A 26,010-nucleotide genomic window follows, 5' to 3' on the forward strand; every position below is an offset into this window, starting at 1 on the left:
ACAGTGACTACCATCAAGAGAAACGTGGTGATAAAGATAGACTTTGTCTTTTGGAACAGAGGATCGAAATGAAAAACTGAAATCTTCAGAAGTGGCAGAATGAGGAAATGTAACCACAGAGCACATACACAACGTTGGAACGAATACCAGAATTCATTTGAAAGTGACATCATATTTATAGACAAAACTGAAAGTTTTGAACTATGTCTAAGTTAAATAAAGAACCGGATTGACAGATGAAACTCTTTAAAAGTGTTAAATTGAGCTTATAAATAAGCAAATTTTATTTCAATTTATTTTCTTCTCCTATATACGTTTATGGTGAAATATTATAATACAGAGCCTCAGGATCCGCCACTTTGATTTTTAATGGTCAGGTGGAGCAACTGAAGCATTGACAAACAAAAAGGCTTTATACAAACAAGTATTATTCTGCTTCTGTCCTTTCAAAGATTGCATCTGATACGGTTTTGGAGACAAATAAAACTAGAACTTCTGATTCTGACAATGTAATGAAACCATAGAGACATCCACTAAGGAGAAAATATCAATGTAAAAATATTGATGTACAGTTAACACTGCCCAAGCAACCATAAGAAGATACTATCACTGATACAATTCAAAAACTGATTAAATTGTTCCTTTACATAGCTATTACAACTTTTAGACCTACAATAATTATAGTGGTAACATTTTTATTCATACAACATTCGTAGCATAATATTACAGGGTAATGAAAAACTAAGCAAACAGCACCTGAGAGCTTGAAGGAGTGAGATCAGACAAACATTCTGGCGCATCAATTACATTCCATCGAACACCAAAGTTCCACTGTTCCTTACAACTTTCTTTTGGTTTCAATTTAGAGATATGGCCAACAGCAACCAGAAGATTTCGACCCACAACATAAATATGACAATCACAAGCACTCACAGCAAAAGGCTTGCATATTTGCTCAGGCAGAGGAGGTCCTTCTATGGCTTCCCAGGAATCAGTTTGAGGTTCATATACCTTTAGCTTCATTCTTTCAAGCTCAGAAACAACAAACAAATGACCGTAAACAACGACACTGGAGCCAGTCCAGCCTTCTCTGAGTCCAACAGCCATATTCTCCCAGTTATTGGTTGTAGGATCATAGACCTGGCCTCTTGGAGAAACATAAAAAGGCCACAACCACCCTTCAGTGACAAGAAGTTTCCCATTGAGAACAGCAGCATCATAAGATGCCATATTTGTTCCCATGTTAGCAATAGGACGCCAACTCCCATTGAGAGGATCCAACACTTCAGCAGAATCTAGCTCAAAAAGATCAGTACTATTTCCCCCAGCTGCATAAATCATTCCATCGATGACTCCACTAGCAAAAAAGGACCTAGCAGTGATCATTCTGTTCTTCACAGTCCACCTATTCTTCTGCATCTCATATTTCAACACCAAGTCAAGAGGGCAATCCACATCAGAAACCATGCCACCACAGACATACAGCGTGCCATCACGGGGGATCGAAACACACCTAAAACCATGAGGGCAGACCCTGTCTTTACAAGGCATTGCAGGGATAGTGTGCCAAGAAAAGTGTGTGAGGTCAAGGACCTGCCATTGGATCTTCCCAGTGCACTTGTGGTAGGCAAATACAAAAAGCCAAGGGTCTTTCAGACCAAATTGCTTCCTGTTGGTGAAAAACCTCTCTTTGTTACCAAGTAGCATATGCCACCTCTTGCAGACAGCTCTACAAGCTGAGTGACTCTGAACTGGAATCCGGAGAAGACAATTCAGAGCAACGTCATCAGGAAGGCTAGGAATTAAGGGTTCCTCTCTTAGAGAATGCTCTAACTCTGGTGATGGATTTGCCAAAGAAGATTGCACCGCCGCTAACCTAAACTTAGGAGATAATTTCATTTGAGGATCCCCTAGTTTGTGTACTGGTGACTGTTGAGAAGAAAATCTGACACGCTGCATCTTTAAATCTCAAATATTCAGCTATAAAACCCCTGTTAAATACTAAAACTTTTACCTTCTCTCTGATTACCAAACTTCCAGTTCCTGCTTTTTTGTATTCTAGAATGGGTTGGAACAATATCCAACCACACAGTGACACCCAATTTCAAACTGGAGGTTAAGAAGCTATTCCAATGTTACTTCAAGTGATTCCCTCATAGATTTTTGGGACAAATAAAAGGAATCCCCCAAATCAAATCCACAATAAAGAGAAGAAGCACCAATTCCTCCACCACAATGATCTAAAAGCTGATGTAGGATGCAACTAAAACAAAATTCTCCTCCTTAAAATCTCTAACTTTATAAAAGTATTTCACACATCACAAATATGGAGACGTGCCCTCTTCACCTAAAGCCAACGCCTTTACCAAATGAGATTCATCAAGATTTTAACTTTAGCTAACCCCAAAATTCTTAACTTGCACCAGCCACAATTTTCCCTATTCAAGGCCCACCAGAAACAACACCTCAGAGACAGCAGATAAAAATCTCAACCATATACGAAATTCCAGAGCAGAAGGCCAGAAAAACAAAAAGCTAGCCAGCGATTACCCCTAAAATATCTTATTAAGATAAAGACAACCCCCAATTTATGAAGGTGGTAAGAAACACTGGAGCCCAAACAAACAAAGACAACACAACAAACAAGGGAAAAATGAAGTGGACAAAAAACAAAAACTTATAAGAGAGAATCAAGGAATTAGTAAAGAGGTTGGGGAGAAAGAGAAGATGAGATTGAGGAGCAGACTTTGCTTTTTAGCACAAGAATATAGGGATAAAGAGAAGAAGAGGATGACCCGTTCTTGATGATTGTTGTGATCAAAGAAAGATTTGATTATTGTGTGGCAAACATGACTCCAGTAGTGCAGATTCATGCAGACAAAACCACGCGCTTTTGAGGTCGTTGCTTTCACACGCCACACAAAAAATGCACAGCAACAACATGGAATGGCTGTAGTCACCACGCTCTACTGTTTCAGGGTTTTCCGAACCTTTTATTCTATTCATCACTGTCACTTGAGAAAAGCTAAACAGTGAGGACAGACAAAGATTAATCTCCACTCATCTAAACTTGAACTGCTACACGCGTTCATTGAAGGTAATCATGGATCTTATTTATGTCCATGCTCCAACTTTCTCACAATATATCAAACAAAATATAAAGCTTCCAAGCCAGTGTTCTTCTAGTCTTGTTAAGAAATTAATAACTACAATGTTTTAATCAAAAAGTTATAGTGGGTATGAATTGACAAATTAAATATTAAACTTCTTGTAAAAAATATTCTCTTTCCGGAAAATAATTAATTGAGTTATCTTAAATTGGAAGAAATTAGGTTTAATTGGATAAAATTAAATACTACACTCATTTCTTTAATTCCTTAACTCACCAGATTTTCCAAACAACGATAATTAAATTATGTTCAATCGGAAGGTCTTTCTCAACTAATTACATTCTCAAGAGAGAGAATCAGTTTCTTTTCAAGTGGGCATGAAAGATTATTTTCGTCATGGTTGTTTAGACCTTTTACCTTATTAATCACATTATACAAATTTTATTTTTTATTTCAATTGTTATAGATAAAATTTTAAAATTAAAATAGCTTGTACACATGTTATTTTAGCAGCAATTTTAGGGATTTGCTTTTACTCTCAAGAAAGAGAACTTCTTTTAATTCATATTTTGTTATTGAATTGTATGACTATTTCAACATTAAATATTTCACATTATATAATTTTTTAAAAATCTTTTAATTGGGCACTCATAAAAGACAAGATGTACCAAACATATCCCGTATGACATTTGTCTACCACGACACCACCCACTACTTCAATGCGTGTCGCTCCACCCAAACTCGCAACATCCTTGCTACTTCAATACTTTTGTTTTTTTCTAGATTAAAAGGTTGGCAACAAGTCATAAAATCTTTTATATTCAATATTCAATTAAAAGATCCATTAGTTACTAGACCAATTTCCACCATAAACCATATATTGCACTTTTTCATGTTGGCTATCGTCAAAAACTACTATTACCACTATTTTCGATATCATGTAGACGTTCTTCTTCGTTATCATTTCTATTATCCCCACATCCATGGTTATCATTGTCGTTATTACTAACTCTTTCATCACTCGTCAAAGACCATCATCACCAATCAGAAAAATGAATCATAATGTGATTAATCATTCGTACGGCTTGATTAACTTGGCCTACGATGAAAAATAACAGAGTGCTGCAATCACATGTTTTCTATATCATTTATAAAACCGATTCATTCATAAAAGTGGTTTCAAAATGATAGTTGTACTGACTACTAACAACAATTTATACAAAGAATAGAGAGACGTGTGTGATAAGATAGGCAATTTGATGAACGTCAATAGTGAGATAAAAATGTCAAAAGTATGGTGTATGAATAATATCACTCTTACAAAATAGGCCTACAAATAAGAATTTGTGGTCGGTTCAACACATACTACAAATACGAAAGTTCTTGGCCTAACAAGATAGTAACCACTATAATGATGCAGATGAACTAATTGAAACTACCTCAGATTCGGTGAGAATTGTAACTGTTTTATGGAAAAAAATACAAAAGTTTATCCAAAATTAAATAAAAAGGTTTAGGTCATGGGGGGACTTGGAAGAGAAATACAAAAGGAAATGGGAAACTTGTAAAGCAGGTTCTAGCTATAGCTTTACCAAAACCATGTCCTTATTGGGACTGATTTTTCATCAATTACTGGCAGAGCTGCTCGACTGCTGCGACAATCTGAGCAGGTTGAACCACAGTCCATTCCTCCAATGTCCCTGCATATGGCGTTGGCACATCCTGAGAGGATAAACATATAATAGGAGCATCCAAATAATCATTGAAATTTTCAGTAATAGCAGCTGTCAGACTAGCACCAATTCCACCTGTGCGCATACACTCTTCAACAATTAACACGCGATGAGTTTTCTTCACTGAATTTCCAATTGTGTAAAGGTCAAATGGTTTCAAAGATCTTATGTCAATTACTTCAGGATCGTACCCTTTGTTCACCAATGTCTTGGCAGCTTGCATGACATGATACCTCATTCTGGAATAGGTTAAAATTGTGACATGTTCCCCAGGCCTAACCATCTCAGCTTCTTCAAGTGATAATACATACTCCTCATCAGGAATTCTCTCCTTGAGGTTATAAAGCAACACATGCTCAAAAAGTATCACAGGGTTCTCGCTTCTGATAGCAGCTTTCATCAAGCCCTTGGCATTATAAGGAGTTGAGCAGGCAACCATTTGGATTCCAGGGATTGATTGAAAGTATGACTCAAGTCGCTGTGAGTGCTCAGCCCCTAGTTGCCGCCCAACTCCACCGGGTCCACGGATAACAATTGGTATTTTAAATTGGCCTCCAGACGTGTAATGGAGCATGCCACAGTTGTTGGAGATCTGGTTGAATGCCAGAAGTAGAAAACCCATGTTCATGCCCTCAACAATTGGCCTCAGACCAGTCATGGCAGCTCCAATGCCCATGCCTGTGAAGGCATTCTCAGCAATAGGGGTGTCCAGAACCCTGAGGTCCCCAAACTTAGGAGCTAGGCCCTTGGTCACTTTGTAAGATCCACCATAATGACCGACATCCTCACCCATGACACATACACGAGGATCCCTCTCCATCTCTTCTTCCAAACCTTCTCGTAGGGCCTCAAAGAGGAGAAGTTCATGCCTGAGAGTCAAGTGCATATCTGGTCAATTTCATCATCATTTGGCACCATCTCATCCTATTTCTACAACTAACTCAGGCAATAAGAGCATACAACATATGCCAAAGCATGCTTTTAGAAAGTTCAACCAATCCTTTATTAACCAGGATTCAAGATTAAGTGTCACGTAAATGTTACTAGCCAACCAACCTTTATCATGGTTCCGAACTTACACTTTGGTTTTACTTACGACTGCATTTCATCAGACTTAAAAAAAGGTCAGAGAAATGCACAAGAGATTATTTTTGCATTAAACTCAAACACCCAGAACAATGAAGTAGCTATGAACACCCTTTTAAGTGATTCAAAAGTCAACTACTAAAACAAACAAAGTTACCATAAAATCAAGGACTCCAGGGGTTGCTTAGAAGTTGTGATACAGTATAGATGAATGTTAAAACACTGGCATTCTCAATGTAAAATGCACACCTATAACCCATTTCATGTACAAAGTAAAGACATCTATTTAAAAAACATGACACTAACAAAAAACAGCCAACATAAAATTATTATCTGTTCCTAAAGAACAGCCAACATAAAATTATTATCTGTTCCTAAAGAACAGCCGCATAAAATTATTATCTATTCCTAAGAGATGATTAGTAAACATGTAACAGCGCTCTGCCTTTTTACTGGTGGCTAAATAAACACAATCATTTTGAAAGTGACAACTAAGTCAACTTATTTGAGAAATTCACGTGGGTCTTATGCAAAATGAATTAGCCTGACCTAATTATGATAGCATTAGCACCAGGGAAATGCTATAGCTAAGGCAAAACCAATGATGTCCATTTCCTAAAGCTCCCCGTCTTGGTCATTTAGGCAATGAACAAGTTTAGCTTTTGGTGCCTAGGCAAGGGTCTTTTTGAGTTTGCACAATGAAAGGATTAAGTTGTCCATTCTGAGAAGGCTTTAGATTCCTTTATTCTGAACGTCAGAAAAAAATGTACAAATCTTAGAAGGCCACCCAGTAAAATAGCAGCCAGTAATAACAAGAGTAATCTGATTCTGGTATGTTAGTTTATAAAAGGAGAATTTCCACTCTTGGATTCTAAACCAGAAGGCCACTCAGTAGAATAGTAACCTTCATTAATAACAAGGGTAATCTGGTTCATAAAAGGGGAATTTCTGCTCTTGGTGTCTCCCTGTTTCGAGCTAAATAAAAATAAAGAGCCTCTGGATGGAAACAAAAAGAAGCCGCGAGAAGTACCTCTCGCCTCAAAGGCTACTAGGAAGACGTGGCACTTTAGGAACCTAACAGCTTTCAATATTGTCAGATACTGATTCTCAAAGCAGCTTAAGTTGTGAGGTGGAGGTCAAGCACAGCACAAGTGTACATAACCAAAACAATCAAAATTACTTGCAAAAGTAAATGCAGGAAGATAACCAGAACAGAGAAACTGAGCTAAATTAAATAAAGAGGTAAATTTACCAGCCAAAAAGGATAAACATAACTTAGTTTCATCACTTGACACACTGTAAATGGTGTTGTAAGACACTACTATATTAAAACATTAAATAAAAAAGGGCGTGTAAGAGTGACAGAAAGTGATAGCAGAAAGAAACTTACCCGGCTTTTGATGATGTAGAACTATCTGCCTTAGTCTGAAAACAACCCAGAAGCCGATCAGCAGCATTATAACAAACACTATGCACGCTACATCTCAATAATCCTAAATTAAACTAATAATAATGATGGGATTGTCAAAAACAACTCACCGCGACTGCATTAGTAAGCAGCTTCGGAGTCCGAGACTTGTGAGCTCCTCTTGAGAGGAGATGGTTCATCCCCGCATCAGATCTGACAACGAAGATTTGTCCTTTCCTCGCTGCATCATCAAAAAACACCAAAAATAACACATTTCAGTCAGGAAAAGCAAAATACTTACAAAAAGAAAAGAGGGAGGAGATTGGAAAATTGAGAGTTGGAAGAAACCTGCGATGGGTGATGGGAGGTGGAGTTTGTTGGTGGCGGGAAATGCGGTGAGCGGAGGGTTGAAAAGGGTGGCCATGGAAACACGGAATGAATGAATGGAAGAGCGAAGAGATCGAAGTAGGAAGAAAGTGAGGAAGGGACAGGAGCGTTAGAGTGAATCGAAAAATATAAATAAGAGGAAGAAAGAGTGGGAGGAAGAAAGAGACGGAAGGGGCGGAGAAACCGAGAAAAAAAGGTTTGGTTTGTGTGTTGGTGTCTATGTTTTTACGTTGCTAAGGTAGCCTTCACCGATGCAACTCTTTTTCGTCTATTTACTTCTCCTACCAACATCTATCTAATGTAAAACAATCACTCACATCTTCATTTTATACTTCATTCTAATTATGCTAAATTTTATTTTATTTTATAATTGGATCATGATGCAGAGATTTTTTAAAAGTTACTTTTACTATTTTCACTCACTTTTAAAGATGTAGTTTTTAGTATTACCAAAATGATTTATTAAAGAAGAAAATTGGAATAGAAGTACTATTTTTTAAAAACAAATAAAAGCTATAGAATTAAGACTGAAAATTACAAGTAATATTTGTGATTATATTTGAAACAAAATTTATTTATTTTTGTAATATAGAGGAAGAAACCATTAACGTGAGACAGAAAACAACTGAATTTTGAATACTTCCTTCCATTGTTCGAAAATGCGACAAAGGAAGCTTGCATTTTGTAGTTTGATAACTACAATGTTCAGTCTATGTTTAACATCTTGTTACTTTTTTTCACTTCAACAGTATATTTTTTGTAAGTATCTTGTTACGTATACTACATTTAGTTATGTAATGCCATTATACGAAAAAATAGTAACTGTGACAAAAATTTTAGCATTAAAATAAAAAGGAAGAATTCAATTAACGAAAATTTTAATGACTCAATTAACCATTGCTTATGTCATAATATAGAATGATGTGGTGGTGGCGAGTTTTCAGGAAATACGTTGAGGTGTCAATTTAAAAAAAAATAAAATAAAATTACTAAATATAGAGAAAGAGAGAGAGAGAAATCGGAGACAAAGGCACTCTACATCTAACCAAACCCCATCACCGAAGTGATGAGTTGAATTTAATGACCGAATTTTTAGAAGCTTATTTTAGCAGCCTCTTTGACCAGTTTTTATTTATTTATTTGGAGATTAATATACAGATTTAAATTAACATAAGAGAATTTGATTTAATTAATTAATTTACATAATATTATATATTTTTGTTTTGAAAAATTATTTGTTTTTGTTGATATAATACAAAACATGTGATAAGAAAATCGTGCCTTGATAACATAAGAAAAGTGCATATTTCAATTTAAAATATCATGTTTCCAAAAAAATACAGACCATATATTTCCTAGTTACCATTTAATATAAAATTCCTATCAATATAATTAAATAATTCCTATGAAGATTGGTGACGTTTATCATGGTTTTTATTCTCATGTTTGGCTTCTTCTATCATTCCATCCGCTGTTCATTAGAATAAGGTAACATGGCTACTTAAATTTAATTTTCCTACCAACGATTTTGTGAATATATATATATATATATATATATATATATATATATATATATATATATATATATATATATAAAACTTACGATTCAACAATCAATAAAAACGGTAATTGAAAAAATGAATATAGCAATCAAAATTTTATAAAGTTATCGTAGCTTGTAATTTCGAATCAAATATGTAAATTTTTATGCGAGGAAGAGCTTAGGGTGTGTTCCTTTTTATGGATGGATATGGGGGAGAGTGTGAAGATGGATTTGTGTAGATTTAAGAGGATGGATATTTGTGTTTTTTTGAGTGGATTTGGAGGGTAAAGTGAGTGGATTTGGAGATAATTTTTATGAAAGTTAGTGAAAGATTTGATTGATGTGATAGATAAAATTATATGTTAAAATTGATATATTTATTACTTTACCATAATACCCTTTTGTAAAAAAAGATTAATTTTTGAAATGATGTTGTTGAATAAATTTTGAAATGAGTTATCTTTTGTCATAATAAATAAATAAATTTTTTTAAAGCTTAGAAAAAAAGAATTTTGAAAAAAAAACACAAAACATGAAAAAAAAAATTTATATATGCTGGGAGAAGAATATATTACACAAATAAATATATTATTTATTATTATTATTTTATTATATAACCGGTTACATCTTATATGTATAATAAAAATAATCATATATAATTATTAATAATATATATGTAAATTATAATTTAAGAATAATATCTTTTATAATTATAAATATTTAAAATATTGTGAGAAGAAAAAGTTTTGAAACTGGTTAAAATCGTCAAAGTGTCTAATATTGTTACAAATCTTCACATTTTGGAAGAATAAAAATTTTGTGAAATCTCGCAAATCCATCCCCGTGCACATGCTTTTAAATCATCAGAAACGAACATGAAAATTTTATAAATTCATCCGCGCAAATCAGCGGATTTATACAATCTGCGCAAAAGAACACTGCTTTAATCTGATTTAGTAAAAGATAATTTAACGATTTGATGAAATCCGTTATATTATTTGTTTCGACGAGGGAGAAGAGTGGTTTATTTATTTAAAATATATAAAATTCTTCGTGCTAAAATGTTTGTTAACTTTAGAAAAAAAAAATTGAAAGTGGAATATTATATAAAGATAAATACTTACAAATTTATGTCTCGTTGGTATTAGAGTTGAAAGTTTGTCTTGGTATCTTCCTATTAAATGATGGTATAAATAAAGGTTACTAATGAAACTCCATAAATATTCTTTCGAAAAATTTATCAAAATATGACAATCTTGCAATAGTTATTCTTAATTATATGCTTGTATGTGAGGAAAAACTACTTGCATTCGATTATTTTGAGTTCAAAATATATTTTTGTTACAATATTCAAATCAATAATATAAATTTTATTTATATAGATAAAATATTTTATGACTATTTTGCGTTCAAAATATATTTTTGTTATGATGTTTAAATCAATAATGTAAATTTTATTTGTGTAGATAAAATATTTTACGAGAGTTTGAACTTGATAAAAACAAAAGTTAAATATAATAAAATAAAATAAACTAACTAATTTTTTTTTCTTTTGTAAAATTGGTTAGTATTATACATGTATGAATTTTAATTACTATTATAAAAAATGTGTGGATGATGAGTGGTTGATTTTGAAAAAAGTAAACAATTTAATATAGTTGAGAGTTGATGTTAAATTTTGATATACGAAATATTTGAATTATTACGTGATTCTTGAATTATATGAATCGATTAATTTTATATTAACTAAAAATTCTAATTGGCTGAAACCATTTTAACGATAAAAGATGAACATTTTAGTTATCTAATAATTTATTCTTATTTTTAATAATTTATTATTTATTTATTAAACAATAAACTATTTTAAATTATTATAAGTATTAAATTTTATATTAATATTACTTGAAATTTGATTTATTTAAAAGTTTATATTATAAAAACCTTAAAATAAAAAAATTAAATTTAGATGCAACCGTACATGTTACAAAAAAGGATTATTTTGGTTAAATATTTTGCATGTCCTATTTATCTTTGTAATTATCATTGTTATTGCTCCCTCACAATTTTATTTACACTTATTAAATCATTCACATTCTAAAACACCCAGTACCATCCGCTATTTATGATATAACATAACTATTATTGTTATTTTTTTTTTATTACATAGAGAGACATTATTATTTTTCTTCTTTCTAAAAATAGAGAGACAGTTTTTATTTATATTCTACATTTATTTAAACAATTAACCAATTGTATGGATTTCAATATTCTTATAAATTTCAAATACACCTTTTTATCTGTGCTACTTAATGTGTAAGGGTTTATGTTTCCCTGACAGAAGAAACTTGATTGGCAAGAGACTTTACAATCAAAGAAAAATTGAAAAAAATAATAATGGAAATATTTTATCTTCTTTGCTCTATCGTGTACAATTTCCTCACCTCTCTTCTGCTGTCCCTTATCCTTCCCTTTAACGCGCTACTGCGGCGGCGGGAATCCGCACGCGCCGCTTCTTCCTTATCCAGAGATGAAGTCGAATCCGTATCTCTCTACGAAGGCACAGTGTGGCACCAACGTCGTCACCCCGTAAACCATTCATTCCAATATCGGGTTCGCTACGCATTCATTGACCTCGACTGTGCACGTCACGCGCCTCACGACCATCTTTCTCCTGAAGAAGCTCGCCAAATTACAGATACCAATGGACCAATGTAATTCATCTTTTTTTTTTCTAATATTTTTCCCATTCGGTTTTGCTAGAGCCATGCAAAATTTCACCTTGACGTTTCAATTTGTTTTCAGTGACTAATAGCTTATGGCTATAAATTATGACTTTTTTGTTTGGATAAGCTTGCATCGAAAAAAAGAAGAAGAGAAGGATTGAGCTTTCAGAGTTTTTTTTTTCCTTTGTTAAAATCAACTTTATCTCTATAAGCTTTTGGAGAAGTTAGACCGGAGAGTTTATAAAGTAGTTGCAATTTTAACTTTAAAAATCTCAATTTATTTTATTTTCTTGTTTTTGTTCTCGAATAATGAGAAATTTATGTTTAAGGAAACTAAGATGTTTTATGTTTCTACGTTGTGAAGTGTTAATTTGATATTGCTTAATGTCGAACCCAATTCTGCAGTTTTCTCCTGACAATCCCCCCTAGTGTGGGTTATGAGCAGAATCCTTTGAGTGTGTATTATTGTTATGCTGTTGAAGGCTCTACTAAACGGTTGAAGAAGTGCATTGCCGAGGTGTGTGACAAAGTTGTTCTCTCTTTTTCTTTTCTTTTTTAGTTTCTGTGACTTTCTAATTTATGCTTCGTTCCCCACTCAAGTCATCAGCGGGTAATATTTCTCAGTATCAACTCCACTCAACTCGCTCAAATAAGACACATTTAGGCTTATAATTGATGTGTTCTTTTTGTTGGCATGATTGACAGCATTTTAGCAGCTTCATTTCTTATCAGGTTACTCTTTATTAAATAAAAAATAGATTTGTTTTTGTTCTTCGATGGAAGTGGGGAAGGATAAGTATTTCGAAATTCAAATGAAAAATTTTCATTACTTTTTCCAATTCTATAAAATAATGTCCCCAAGTAGATATTTAGAATCTGCTGAAACGTTGTGCAAGGGTCTAGTTCTCTTACTATCAGTAGGATGTTTGGGACCATATTTTGCTGTGTTCACAATACTGCAATTTTTTTTTGGGTTTCAGGTTACAAATACACCATGGGGTGAAAGAGTATCTTTTGTTTTCGACCCGCACTCTGATCTAGTGGCCAAGGCTTTGCATGTCAGTCCTTTTATGGTATGTAAGTTCCTTTTGCTTTTGAGAATTAAGGAGTTACGACATTATGTTTATGGTTCACTTAACTATTATTTGTTCAATATTGTTGTATTTTATCCAGATTGAAAAAACAAAAGTTGCCACCTCAGTTCCTCTCTACCCTTGTATTTTTTTTTTCTTTCTCTTGTGGTTGTTGAGAATTGGTTTATTGACACTGTTCTGCACCTTTTGTTTGGTGTTCATCTTCCCGAACTGGATATTGAGTCTACTTGCACTTAGCTAATGATATAAATAACAAGAGATAAAATTTTCTCCGTGTTTATAGAAGTGGTAAGGAAAAAACTATACTTTTGGAGACATCACATGGAATATTATACTCTGAGACAAATGTTTGATTAGTTGGCAAGCTTACCTTTTGCTTTTGGATTCTGTGTTTTCTCTTATTCGTGCGCCCAAAGTAGCTTCAAATGATGTTGCCTGTGGGAGGTTCCAGAAAAGGATCAAGTTATATTATATCACAGTCTGCTGTATACTACTGTCGTTTACATGGTTCGGTTGCCATAAATCAGATATGCTATGGAGTTAAATTGTATTGAAAGTTGTTAAGAATGAAAAATTACAGTTATTGGCAAGAACCTATGGATATGGTTTTGCAAATGCTATGATGTGGTCTACAATTATGATAATTCACTGACTGATATATTTAAATTAGGATGTTTTAAATCTAACAAATATTTGATGATATCATTTTTATAGCTTAGAATATTTTTAGAGTATCTTAAAAGATCTACAATAAATTATTCTTTTTATACATATCTTATGATTTGTTTTCCTTATTTAATTAGGGTCTATGTAGTTATAGGCACATTGTATCATGTAAATAGGAAAATTATCTCCTATATTTAGTGGATTATGTCTATATAGAACAGAGGACACGGTTTGAGCGCCCCTTCTATCTGTATTTTGTCTCTTTTAAGAGGATGCAAATAAAATACTGTCATGCTCAGAATATAGAGAGTAAATATACCACTGTTCACTATGTTAGGGAAATAAAACTGGAACTAAATGATGGTAATGAAGACTCGGGACTAATACTTTTCCTATGTATACTACAATGTTTTCTAGATATCATGGTTTACGTAAAATACTTGTCTACATGGTTAAATTTAATTTTTAATATAATCACAATAAGTTTATATAATTTGTCCTCATTTTATTGATAATCAACTCCCTGTGCTATGGTAGGATATGCTAGGAAGTTGGAATATCAAAGCAAGTGATCCTGGAGAGAATCTTACAATATCAATTTCAGTTCATCATCCTCAGCATGGAAACTATTTTACTGCCACTCTGAAAGCCAAAAAGCTGAGCTCATCCCCAGAGTTAGATCATGAAGTTTTCTTTTGGTTGATGCCTCATAAAGTTGCAGTTTGGATATATTGGCATGTAAGTTTCTTTTTCATACTTTCCTCTTGCTGTGTTCTTAGATGACAAGTATATAGAGCAAATGCTGTCAGACTGCGATATGATTTTTTTGCAAGCAATTTAAGAGTTTCGAACTTGAAATTACTAAAATTTGAAGTGTGATTGGAACTGAAATTTGCTGAGAGCAGCACCTTATAATCAGAGGTAGCCTTCTGTACTGAAATAATCGGGGACAATAGTGACTAAACTGTTGATCATGTGATCATAGGGAATAGAATTATAGTACCATGTCAAGCATGAACTTTCCCACAAGCTTGAGTTAGTACTTGAAGGTTTGTGAATGTATTTTTATATCTAATAGTTTTATATCTCTTATCTGAATTATCTTGTATACTCCTTTGGATTTGAATAATGATTGCTTTGGCATAATAAATATGGTTATCCAGTAATAGTTTTTAACTTAAATTTGGTTGTGTGCACAGCTTTTGGCAACAAAACTTGGAGAAATGCTAATGATATATTCTTGGACATTCTCTAACAGGATGAACTTATGTGGGTCTCATTTAGTGTGTCCATGTTTTTATTTGGGACCAGCACAAAATTGACTCAATAATTACAAGTTTATTGGAAAGAAGATGCAAAACATATGTTTTTAACATTCCTCTCTTATACCATGGTTAGGAAACAAATATATCATAAAAACAACCCATTATCGTATGGAATGGTTTGACCCTTACATCAAATTGCCTTTCAGCCTAGTAAATAAAATTATGCACATGTAATCCCACTTCTACCTTTGGTTTTAGCAAAACAATCTAAGTGTAACTTGTAAAATCATCAAGCATAGTAAAAAAATATTTGTGGGATAATAGCATGCGAGTATTGGCAACAAATCATAATCAAATTTTCATTTGAATTGAGAAGTGCATCCTATCTGTGTGCTAAAAAACGATAGTGTTGTGGGATATAACTAAATCTTTTGCTTTCTTTTCAATTGACCTATGCTTGTACCGTGTTCAGTATGTTCATCCTGCTGAATCTTGTTTTTCACAGGCTTTAAAACTGTGGTGGAAAAATGTGCGTTTTGTCCAACACCCCAGATATAACATTCCCACATACAAGGAGGAAGCGTTGACAAGGGATAGAACACTGCAGTGTTGTGGATTTAGTGATGATAATAGGCATCTGCAACATAGAGAAAGTGACCAAAATTGTTGCTTAGATGAAGTAAGTTCCAAAAACCGGTGGTTTAGATGGAGAGATGCTAAGTGGCCATGGTCATAGAAAATAGTAACCATTTGTTTTTATGTTTCCTTGAAATATGTCATCATTACCCTGATTTCTTAAAGGATTACTCATTAGTTGATAACATTGTTTGATCTTCATGACAATGATTATCAGTATTTAAGGGTTTGAAATAACCTTTATCTCCCTTCTACTTTCAACTACTGTTTCCATTCCCATTCATTATCTCCACAACCTTCAATTTCTTTCCACCATGTGTTTGACTTTGCCTTGTTATAACTTCGAAATGTTGAAAAATGAAGTGTAATAAAACTATCATTTCGTTGTTTTGATATGTTATGATGAAATATAATAATTTTTAAACTTCATTATTTGAAAAATTAAAGCTCAATTTTTTTGGAAAACAAGGATTTTGAAAATAAATTACGCAGAGAAATTATTTGTGGAAATTAATAACTTAACTGTAATTGTATATAAGTGCATAGACATACATGTGTATGTGAATAAATGAGAAAATGAAATAAACATGAAGAAAGTCTTCATTTTCTCTGAAATGGTTATGATAGGAGAAGATATTAGTGTTTTACATTATTGGATGTCATAATTGTTGGTTAGGGGACAAAGCAATAGTGATTGAGTGCTGCTTGATACCAACAACTCACAGATTACTATCATAGATTTTGCATCTTTAGCTAACTAAAAAGCAGCTTGATATTGACAATTATTGAGTGATTGCATAAAGTTTATTTACATAAAGAGGAAAAGAAGAGTTTCGATTAAATTCCAAACTAGATATTTAATTTCTCATTTTACCTTTTAAAATATAAAACTAATATAACAAGATGTTTTAAATGTGTTTGTTGGTAAGGAGAAAAGTTACTAAAAGACGAGATATCATTGGGAGATGCTTTCACAATTATTTATCATTATTTAAAAGTTCATGATTATATATTGAAAATAGTAAAGTGTGATCTATGTGTTTGAGCATCACTCAAAGAGTGGGAATATAACTTATTCTAGAAATATAACCCGATAGAAACTAAAATTATTGGTTTTAAAAATATTAAATAATTAATTTTATAAGATTAATTAATCAGTAAATCCTGAATTATTTGACACTTTTTTAATTACTTTCTTAATATATATTTTTAATTTGGTCTTAATTTGTAGCTATTTTTTTACTGAGACTTATTTTTTTGTCTAACTTAGTTAAGGAAAGCTGATTGCAGTAAACCTACTTAAAAAAACACTACTATTACTTCCCGCACCATATCCTAACCCTATTACTTGGAATTTGTTTTTTACAACCACCCCACTTTTATTAGAAAAATAATTTTCCAAAGACTTTTGATGGAGTGCACCAAGAAATTTGATAGAGTGCAGGGAAGTCCTTGCCAAAAACCACTGAGCTTAAGAATCCATTTAAAAAAATGCTTAGAACTTAATTAATTTTTTAATAAGTTAAAATATCTGCTAAATAAATATCAAATGTCCCTCAGATTTTAACATTATTTTTTTTAAGCTTCTTTAGACAACTTCTAAACATTGTGTTGTGTTTCGGATACCGGGGATTAACTAATAAGCTTCATAAATATTTAGTATTTAAGTTTATTAGCATGTCTTTTTTGTTTATTATTTGATGTGTTTATCTCACTGGAAATTGTTAAGTGTGCGTTCTTTTTAGTTAAGAATATTTTTCTTTTCTTTTTAGTCATTGTGTAGGAAAATGAAAGATTAAAGAAGACTTGAAAGTTGTTATTTAGGATTATCTTGAACAGCAATAATATATATTACAATACACTTTATATTTTTTATTTTTTTTAATTGTTTTGTTTGTCATAAAATTTATTTTTATCTCGAATATATTTTTTATCTTATGATAACCTTTATGCAATTATGTTCAAATGATATATACCAATTAAATATTTTTTATGTCTCACATTTGAATATTTTTATTCTTTTTTAATATTTTTATTTATTGTATAATTTTTTTTTCACATAAAAATATTTAACACTCTCAGTTTAAGTGCTCAATAGCATAAACTTTTCATTTTATCTTCTTTGTTATATTATTATTATTATTAATTTTTTGTTTCATTTGAAGAACTCCTCTTTTTGTTAAAAAAATTTCATTATTTCTCAATCATTGACTATGTTGATATTTGAAAAGGTTTCTTAGACCCCTAAAGTATTTTTCATCTTATCATACCCTTAATTATGCATTTGTTTGTTTCTGAATACACATTCGATAATTTTTTAATATTTTTATTTGTTGTTTATTTTTATAATGTAAAATACTATTTTGATATATTTTATATAATTATTTCTTATTTTCTAATTCATTATCCTACTGTAATTTTGTCACAATAATTGTATAAATAAATTTCATTTACTATAATATAAAATTTAATGTAATTGCCATAAAATTTTTTATCACTATCCAACATATATTGAAGTTCAAAAGATACAAGATGTATATTAAAATTTGTAATTATTAATTTAATCTTTGTTATTTGCGTAATTTTGATCAAATGATGTATTATAAATCTTATTAGTGTATAAAAAAATTCATTAAAATTTAAAAAATTGAAGTAAATAGAAATTTAAAATATATTTTAATTTGAATATTTGTTTTCCTTTCATATTTTTTTTTAAAATATTTAAAATTTTATCAACTAGGTTTCATTAATGTTTGAAAATTTAATAAATGTTTTAGTTGTTATGAAAATTTTATTTTGTATTATAATTTCATATGTATACAATTATAATTTCTTTCTAAATATTTGATATAGAAAAAACAACCGTCCTATATAGTTTTTTATTATTTTATAAAAAATATTAATTAGTATTGAAATAATAAGAAAGCGGGTACGGGTATTAATACGAGTATATACCTGTTATCCGGTGGAACAAGGATGAGACAAAAGTTTGATATCTATGAATTTTTTTCAATAAAATGAGTATGGGATAGTGAAACTCGTCCCCGTTCCATTGTGATCCCTAAACTCGTAACCGGTTAAAAAATATAAAATATCTAAAGTTGAATTTGTGAAATTAATTCGGTTAAAGAAATTAATTCAACTATTTTATAAAAATAATCTTCAATAACAGTTTTTCTTTGTGGCCTGGAGATCTTGATCTCTCAACCTTTTTTTCACATGTAAACTAGTATATTGGTAAAAAAAAAAAAATTAATATACTTTGTATGTTTCACCTTCTCACATTTATATAAATTTATCACAAAAAATTGACACTCGGAGATATTTTTTTTAAGATCCATTGATGCATATGTTTAATGCATGCATCCCGTAATTGATAAGCAACAACACGAGCGGAAAGAAAAGAAACGAAGGTGTCCAAATTGTACAACTTCTTAGAAAGTCATGCGCAATCCAGTGGCCATGACTCAGTGGAATTGTAAAACAAAGAACCAAATTGGATTGAATTGAACCCAGCACGAAGTATCCGAGAAACCTTGTAGCTAATTCTTCGTAAATTCACATGAAATGTCACCGTTGACGAAATAATCTCATGTCATGTTTCACAAAAAATGCAAAAGGAACACAAAACAAAAAGTAGTGTAAAATATTTATTATACGAAGGTGATTGGAGGGTAATTAGATATTTATTGTCTTGAAGTGAAATAGAGTTCCGAATGGGTTCCACTTGCATACAACTTCCTACAAATGAAATCTTGAAGACAGGCTCCGACACGTTTTAGACGTAAGAAGTCGGTAAACTAAATTCTCATTGTCCAATCCAATCTCATGGTTTTTCCTTTTTCTGGCTAAACATGTGCCCATGTTGTCTTATTCCTCTCTCATGGTTACCCATCTCTTTCACAATGTTGCAACTCAAGTCGGCATAACATAAACCATAAACACCTAATCATTCCCTTCTATTCTCTCAAACATACACGTGACATAAATCATTTAGGCAATTTCCACGCTCACCACACTCATCTCACTTCTACCGACTACAATTCTTTATAAATTTTATATAAATACTAACATTCCATCTTTTATCGTCATTTCTACCAAAACATACATATTTATTTTTAATCACCTTTTAAATTTCTATAATTACCAATTAAATATAATTAAAGCTCAATAATATAATTCAAATTTAAAACATACAAAAAAAATAGCATCCATAAAATTAAATTAAACAACCACTTCAACATCTTCACTGTATTAGTGAATACAATAATCTTAACTTTACTTATTTTAATAAAAATAAAAAAATTAAGATGAGAAATTTATTTAATCAACTTAGGAATCTTAGTAGTTGTGACTCGGAGATCCCGTATTTTTCACGCCCTTACTAGGAACGCAATATTGGAAATTGTTTAAATGAAAATGAGAGTTTGAGGCTATAACTTTTGAGGTCTACTTCACATCACGTTTTTTTGTTCACTCTCTTTGAAAATTACGTTATTGGCCTAGAATTATTTAAAAAATAACAACATATTATTTAGCTATCATGGATCGAGTGGACGTGGATTCATAGTGTAAATAAATATTATTTAAATAAATAAGCTCTAATTTTTTGTGAGACCACTTCCTCGTAGTTTCATTGAAATTATGTTAGGAGAGTGACTTTAAATCGATTATCGTAAAAGTTAATAAAATTATATTTATTACTTTCATAAAAAAAATAAGATTTCAAAATTTTATAAAAAATATATTATAATGTAATAATAACGTGATAAAAATGTAGTATGTTTTGTTTTCTATTAGAGATAATAACTGTTCCAACCGATCCAATCTAAATTTGTGTGACAGCAATCGTTAGAAACGAGATCTAAGTCTGCCCCAGTCGAGGGTCAGGAGAGTTGTTGGTCTCCATGGTGGATGCCAATGTTCTGATCCGATCAAAGTTCGTCCGAACTTTAACAGAAAAATTTTATAATAAATATATTAGAATGTTTCTGGACGCCATCATTAGAAACAGTCACTGCGTTCCCGAAGTATTTTTCACTTTGGAGCTACATGGAACTCTGTTACGGTTTTGTCCTGAAAGGCACCTCTGAAGGGTGGAGGAAGGTAGAAATATTTAAATTACGTTTGACCTCGACTATGTGAGACTTATTGAGTGTACCGGAAAAATAACTTTAAATTAGTAATAGTATATGAGTATTCTTCCACACTAAACACTCAAGTTGGATTCTTTTGCACAAATTTCGCTCCGTTTTAGATTTTGACCACAAGTGAAGTGATAAGTAAAATCAAATGCTTAATGGTTTAAATGGTAAAGAATTGGATTTATTTTAAACAAGATTTTATGATTAAATGTTATGAATGAAAAATTATTAGAAGTTTTTTAAAAAGTTATAGCATTCATTGACTTATACACTGTTAGGTGGCGTGACTAGAGGGAAAAGAACTGATACAAAATCTATGTTTTAGATTTGGTATGATCCGCTCCAGTAGTTAGTGTTAGAATTAATTGACGAATTAATTCTATTAGTGACTCATTTGAAATATTATGATGGGCCCAATTGTGATTTAATAAAATATAAAGACTTATTGGTTATTATTATGGGAAGTGATAATAAAATAAAGATAAAGATAAAATAAAAACCAACTTGATGGACGTTGGTTTATAAAAGGAATTGGGGTTCTGTCTCTGACAATAAGGTTCTTTTAACTGTAACCCATCAAGTACGTGTGAGAAGAGAAAGAAAGGCAAAGAGATAGATTGGGAAACGGTGGTTGAAGAGCACACAAGATTATAAATTGAATAACGCATATTCACAGGATCTCTCATGGATCAAGGTTAGTGCTCTATTATGATTTATCGTGTGAGAATTATAAATCTTAAAGATCCTTAATTAAGTTTTACAGTTAGGTCCAAAATATGTTAAAAAAGACCTACTTCCACAAGTTTTTCACACCGCTATTTCTATTTTTTTATTCCGTTGGAATAAGTTATGGCGTCTGCGATGAATAAGAAAACTTTTCATAACTATTATAAATAACAAATATTACTTATATTAGGATCAACTCAAGTGTATTAAGCATTCATCTTTCCTTTAAATGTATATTCTAAATAAAGAAAAAAGATAAGTGGAGTATAAAGAGCTTTTTAGAAGAGAAAATTATTATTTTTTAAGCAAATTCAATCCATACCGTCATGAATGATTCATATCAATCAAAGCCCCTAACACGAAAAGAACATCAACGAATGATTTTAAATTATAAACAAAAAGAAATAAAACTATATATATATATATGAAACGAGAAAAAATATAGAAATAGTTTAAAAATTATATAAAATAAATTAATACTTCGAAATAAACTTTTCTCATAATAGATAAAGCAATAAAACTTTTAATATATTGTCGAACTTTTGTCACGTGTTGTTGGAAAATATCATGCCCGATGAATATTTTGATTGAGAACGAATATTCTTCGCGCTGAACACGAATTAATAATGATTATGAAAAGATAAATAATTGGATTTGATTAAAATATAAATTTGTACAGTAAGATGAAGATGAAATAGTGGTGGGTGTGTAATTAATTCTTGACCTAAGACTAATGATCACGAAATAGTGTGGAGCATTAGTAAAAGAACAACGTTAAGTGCGTGGAGGGGGTTAAAAAAATAGTAATAAAAGGAGGGTTTGATTTTGATGCACGAGTATAATGATTTTGGAAATCGGTGGTGATAGCGTGGCAGCGGCAGGAATCACAACAAGTGGTGTAGCGGTTTCGTGTGGGGTGGCACACAGCCAATAAACCATACACTTACACACACATATAACATAACATGTGATTTAAAAAGTTTGAAAAGCGTGGAACACGTGCTTAAACTGTATGTAACACAAGACACCGATCGCGCTGTCCCTTTCGCACCGCATCCTTCACTCTTCCCGCCGATAATTCTTTGCCTTGTGCTTTACGTGTTCTTATGTACAAATACAGTCCAAACTCTATTCGCTTTCGCACATATTTATAATACGTCCTTCATCCCTTCTCTTCCTTAATTCTCTTCGCTTTCTCTCTCTCTCTCAACAACTTCAAACCCAAAAATGAGGAGAAACTGCAACTTGGAACTTGCCCTTTTCCCTCCCTCCGATTCTGGCCCTCTCCACCACCACCCCGCCAGGTACCCAACCGATCCATTTTTCTAAATTCATTTCATTATCTTCTTCTCTTTTCTTCAACATGTCATTTAGGTATTGAATTCTTTTCTATTTTTCATATGAAAGGGTTCAAGAAACTACTGAGATCAGTCCGCTCCATCACCACCACCGACAGGAGCACCAACAACAACCGCTCACAATTTTCTACGATGGCAAGATTTGTGTTGCCGATGTCACCGAGCTTCAGGTATGTATATTTATTTATTTATCCATTTTTTTTCAGCATTTCCTGTGCCCCTGGTATTTCCAATGCAATCAGATCTAGAAAATGTGTTGTAGATATTTTGATTTGTGTTCGTTGGTAGTTAGCCTTGTACGAAACATAAATATCTGCATGCAAATAGGAAAACTAATCGCTAGTTGGACCCTGTAGATGATCAGATTTGGAGTATAATAGGAATCACAAAATTTGCTAATTTAGTATAAATGACAAAAAGAGAGTCTGATCTGATCACACTTTAATTGAATAACTAATGAATGATCAAATTTGTTTTGCACTTATATTTTAAAGTGATGTAAAAGGGAGTTTACTTCAGAGTGCCTAAAAGTAAATAAGCAAAGGTGGGATTGCCATTTACTCATCCTCACGAGTAAAATATAAGAAAAATGGTTTTCAACCAGATAAATTAGGGATATTTTAATTATTTAAAGTTTTATTCATAATGTATTTGTAAAGAAAAAGATAAATTGAAAGGTGAAATAGTAGATATAAATTTTTTATAAAAAATTTGTTGGGTGTAAAGAAAAATAATAGTAACAAAAATATAATCCATGACCAACCAACATGACGATGATCAATTTAATTTTAGATTTTTCTTTTTTTAAAAGAGAAACCGAGCCGTATGGAATTTTGATTAAAAAAGAAAGAGTTTTAATTTTAACAAAAATGAGAAGTTCAAAAGAAAAGATAATTTTATAATAAGAAAAAAAAAATACTCCTATGCTACTTGTCTTCTTTTCATTTCAAATTAAGAACTATTAAAACTTAGAATATTAATTATCAGAATTATAACATTAAATAATACAAGTTCCTATATTTCTTTAACTTCTAAATTTAAAAGAATTTTACGTCCATTTAATTTTATTTTTAAATTACTGAATAAAAAGGAAAAATGGTAAAAATGAATATATGTTTTGAAGTTTGTAAAATGAAGATAACATATTAAAAGGGATAGGGTAGTTGCCGACAAGTTTGGTGTAGAAGCAGTAAAATAAAAATGATATTTAGAAGGATAAAGGAAACGGTAGGTAGGTGACAAAGGTGGAGGTTTGGTGTTGTCAACAAGCTTCCTAGAAATTTCATAATCAACCACAGACTTCTTCTTTGACTTCCAAAACTGCACGCAACTTGTTTACCAAAATGCACTCATACCATGCTTTTCGATCGGTGAATTTTGTGCAGGCGAAGTCTATTTTAATGCTTGCAAATGGAAAATTGGAAGAAAGAGCTCGAACAGGAAATGGATCAGAAGCATCTTCTCCCACAGTTTTGCAATCTCCTAATCAGTTGTATAGTCCTGGCACTGGACTTTCCATGAGAAAATCCTTGCAACGCTTCCTTATCAAGAGAAAGAATCGGGTCCAAGAAGCCTCACCATACCATCACTAGTTAATTATCTTCTATCACTTTCCATTCTCTTCTTTCTTTCTTTCTTTCATACTTTCTTAGGTTAGTTACCACTTCATTTTTGTGTTCTACTCCCTGTAAATACTTACCTTCCAAACCTTACTTATTTAAAACTCTTTCTAACTAAGAAAGAGTTTATGAATATATATTTTCCATTTCTTCTTATTAATATATATTTTCTTTCTTTCTTTCTTTGCATCTCCACTCAATCATTTTCTTTATTCAATCTTGATATATAACTCATTGTCACTGATCAATATTCTGTATGTTATTATATTAGAATTTAATAAAAGTACCGCACAAGGTTTACAAAATAACTGCTATTTTAACTAGACTGATGATTCAATAAATCTTCTGCTCATTAAAATAATCGATCTCATTATTATTATGTGGCGTGCTTAACATTTTATTAAACTATTGATGGTATTTTGTCTTTTGGCTTGAGTTTACTTTAATTTCTTATTATTTAAACAGACTTAAAAATAGTAATTTAGTCGATTTAGAATCAGTACTATTAATAATTTAAACAAACCATCACGCAACAACATTTGTTATTTGAAATTCTCCACTATGATTAAAACGTGTGAATTGAAAGTCTCTCACATGTTTTCCCAATTCTTCCTCATCTTCTTGCGCGTTTTTTATTTTTAATGCATGCGTTGGTTGTTTGGTGACTTGTTTTCTTCGTATCCAATAACTTTAATGGAGAATATAAAACTTTAAATTTGACAATTTTTTTTTTGGTATTAGGTATTGTAAGTTAGTTGTAGAAAATATGTTCACTAGAATTTCTATAAAAGGTGAATTTGTTTGATTTTATGAGCAAGGATACCACATATACCCATAAGTTTTTTGAAAAAAAAAAATGTTGCACGAAACGATGAATGAAGCTCAATTTTTAAGTGGAAAAGAAATTAAAAGTTCAACATATGTAGTAAAACTATTTAGAGAAAAGTGTGTATTTTGCTATTGCTTTTAATCATCAATATTTTAAAATTATGAGTCGTGGTAAAAAAAATTATAAATTAATGATCATTCTGAATTCTTCATATAAATAATTAAATTTAATTTAAAAAAATAAAAAACTAAATCAAATATAACCTTAAATTGATAATTTAGCATAATTTTTGTCTGTTATTTTTCTTTTATCCTCTACATTTTGATCACTAAGATAAATTTTATTGTTGGTGACATCACCTATTTCATCACCACAAAATCGGCACTTGGATCGGATTGACAAATGCTAGCAAGGTACAAATCATAAAACAATCAAACACCTCATATATAAGAAAATAAAATAAATTAATTTGACACGAAAGAAAAGAAAGAAGAGTTCGAATGAGATACGGAAAATTCAAAATAAGAGGATAAATTGGAGATGCATTTGAAGACTATAAAACGATACAACGACAAAGTAGTTCTTTGGTATAAAAATAATAAAATTTACTTTTTTATAGTAAGTTCAAACTAAGTGTCCCCCATCAATTATAGAATATTCCCCCAATCAACCCTATTTTTAAT

The 26,010-nt window shown here is 31.4% G+C and overlaps 4 protein-coding genes across 4 annotated transcripts; 2 read left to right on the forward strand and 2 right to left on the reverse strand.

Moving 5' to 3' along the window:
* Window positions 1-534: 534 nt before the first annotated feature.
* On the reverse strand, window positions 535-3,137 carry LOC114186903 (Galactose oxidase/kelch repeat superfamily protein). The gene has a single exon (XM_028074975.2). The coding sequence runs from the start codon at window positions 1,957-1,959 to the stop codon at window positions 742-744; it is 1,218 nt and encodes a 405-aa protein (XP_027930776.2). The 5' UTR covers window positions 1,960-3,137; the 3' UTR covers window positions 535-741.
* Window positions 3,138-4,365: 1,228 nt separating this feature from the next.
* On the reverse strand, window positions 4,366-7,992 carry LOC114187346 (pyruvate dehydrogenase E1 component subunit beta-3, chloroplastic-like). Its single transcript, XM_028075579.2, has 4 exons — window positions 7,686-7,992; window positions 7,469-7,578; window positions 7,320-7,354; window positions 4,366-5,712 (listed from the first exon to the last, which is right to left on the reverse strand). The coding sequence occupies exons 1-4, from the start codon at window positions 7,759-7,761 to the stop codon at window positions 4,740-4,742; spliced, it is 1,194 nt and encodes a 397-aa protein (XP_027931380.1). The 5' UTR covers window positions 7,762-7,992; the 3' UTR covers window positions 4,366-4,739.
* Window positions 7,993-11,590: 3,598 nt separating this feature from the next.
* Window positions 11,591-15,912, forward strand: LOC114187347 (DUF1365 family protein). The gene is made up of 5 exons (XM_028075580.2): window positions 11,591-11,978; window positions 12,396-12,507; window positions 12,971-13,063; window positions 14,288-14,488; window positions 15,521-15,912. The coding sequence occupies exons 1-5, from the start codon at window positions 11,662-11,664 to the stop codon at window positions 15,749-15,751; spliced, it is 954 nt and encodes a 317-aa protein (XP_027931381.1). The 5' UTR covers window positions 11,591-11,661; the 3' UTR covers window positions 15,752-15,912.
* Window positions 15,913-22,658: 6,746 nt separating this feature from the next.
* Window positions 22,659-24,680, forward strand: JAZ8 (jasmonate-zim-domain protein 8). Its single transcript, XM_028074626.2, has 3 exons — window positions 22,659-22,825; window positions 22,929-23,049; window positions 24,265-24,680. The coding sequence occupies exons 1-3, from the start codon at window positions 22,749-22,751 to the stop codon at window positions 24,469-24,471; spliced, it is 405 nt and encodes a 134-aa protein (XP_027930427.1). The 5' UTR covers window positions 22,659-22,748; the 3' UTR covers window positions 24,472-24,680.
* The last annotated feature ends 1,330 nt before the right edge of the window (window positions 24,681-26,010 follow it).

Source organism: Vigna unguiculata, chromosome 6, assembly GCF_037176805.1.
Source record: "Vigna unguiculata cultivar grain cowpea cultivar isolate G323 ecotype 2 chromosome 6, ASM3717680v1, whole genome shotgun sequence".
Lineage (NCBI taxonomy): Eukaryota > Viridiplantae > Streptophyta > Magnoliopsida > Fabales > Fabaceae > Vigna > Vigna unguiculata.

Excerpts from the sequence above, each read along its gene's own strand:
- JAZ8 (XM_028074626.2), top strand. The coding sequence starts at position 22,749 with ATGAGGAGAAACTGCAACTTGGAACTTGCCCTTTTCCCTCCCTCCGAT. Across the intron at positions 22,826-22,928 it reads CTCCACCACCACCCCGCCAG|GGTTCAAGAAACTACTGAGA; the intron begins GTACCCAACCGA and ends TTCATATGAAAG. Across the intron at positions 23,050-24,264 it reads CCGATGTCACCGAGCTTCAG|GCGAAGTCTATTTTAATGCT; the intron begins GTATGTATATTT and ends AATTTTGTGCAG.
- LOC114186903 (XM_028074975.2), bottom strand. The coding sequence starts at position 1,959 with ATGCAGCGTGTCAGATTTTCTTCTCAACAGTCACCAGTACACAAACTA.
- LOC114187347 (XM_028075580.2), top strand. The coding sequence starts at position 11,662 with ATGGAAATATTTTATCTTCTTTGCTCTATCGTGTACAATTTCCTCACC. Across the intron at positions 13,064-14,287 it reads TGCATGTCAGTCCTTTTATG|GATATGCTAGGAAGTTGGAA; the intron begins GTATGTAAGTTC and ends GTGCTATGGTAG. Across the intron at positions 14,489-15,520 it reads CAGTTTGGATATATTGGCAT|GCTTTAAAACTGTGGTGGAA; the intron begins GTAAGTTTCTTT and ends TGTTTTTCACAG.
- LOC114187346 (XM_028075579.2), bottom strand. The coding sequence starts at position 7,761 with ATGGCCACCCTTTTCAACCCTCCGCTCACCGCATTTCCCGCCACCAAC. Across the intron at positions 7,355-7,468 it reads TGCTTACTAATGCAGTCGCG|ACTAAGGCAGATAGTTCTAC; the intron begins GTGAGTTGTTTT and ends GGTTGTTTTCAG. Across the intron at positions 5,713-7,319 it reads TCTACATCATCAAAAGCCGG|GCATGAACTTCTCCTCTTTG; the intron begins GTAAGTTTCTTT and ends CTTGACTCTCAG.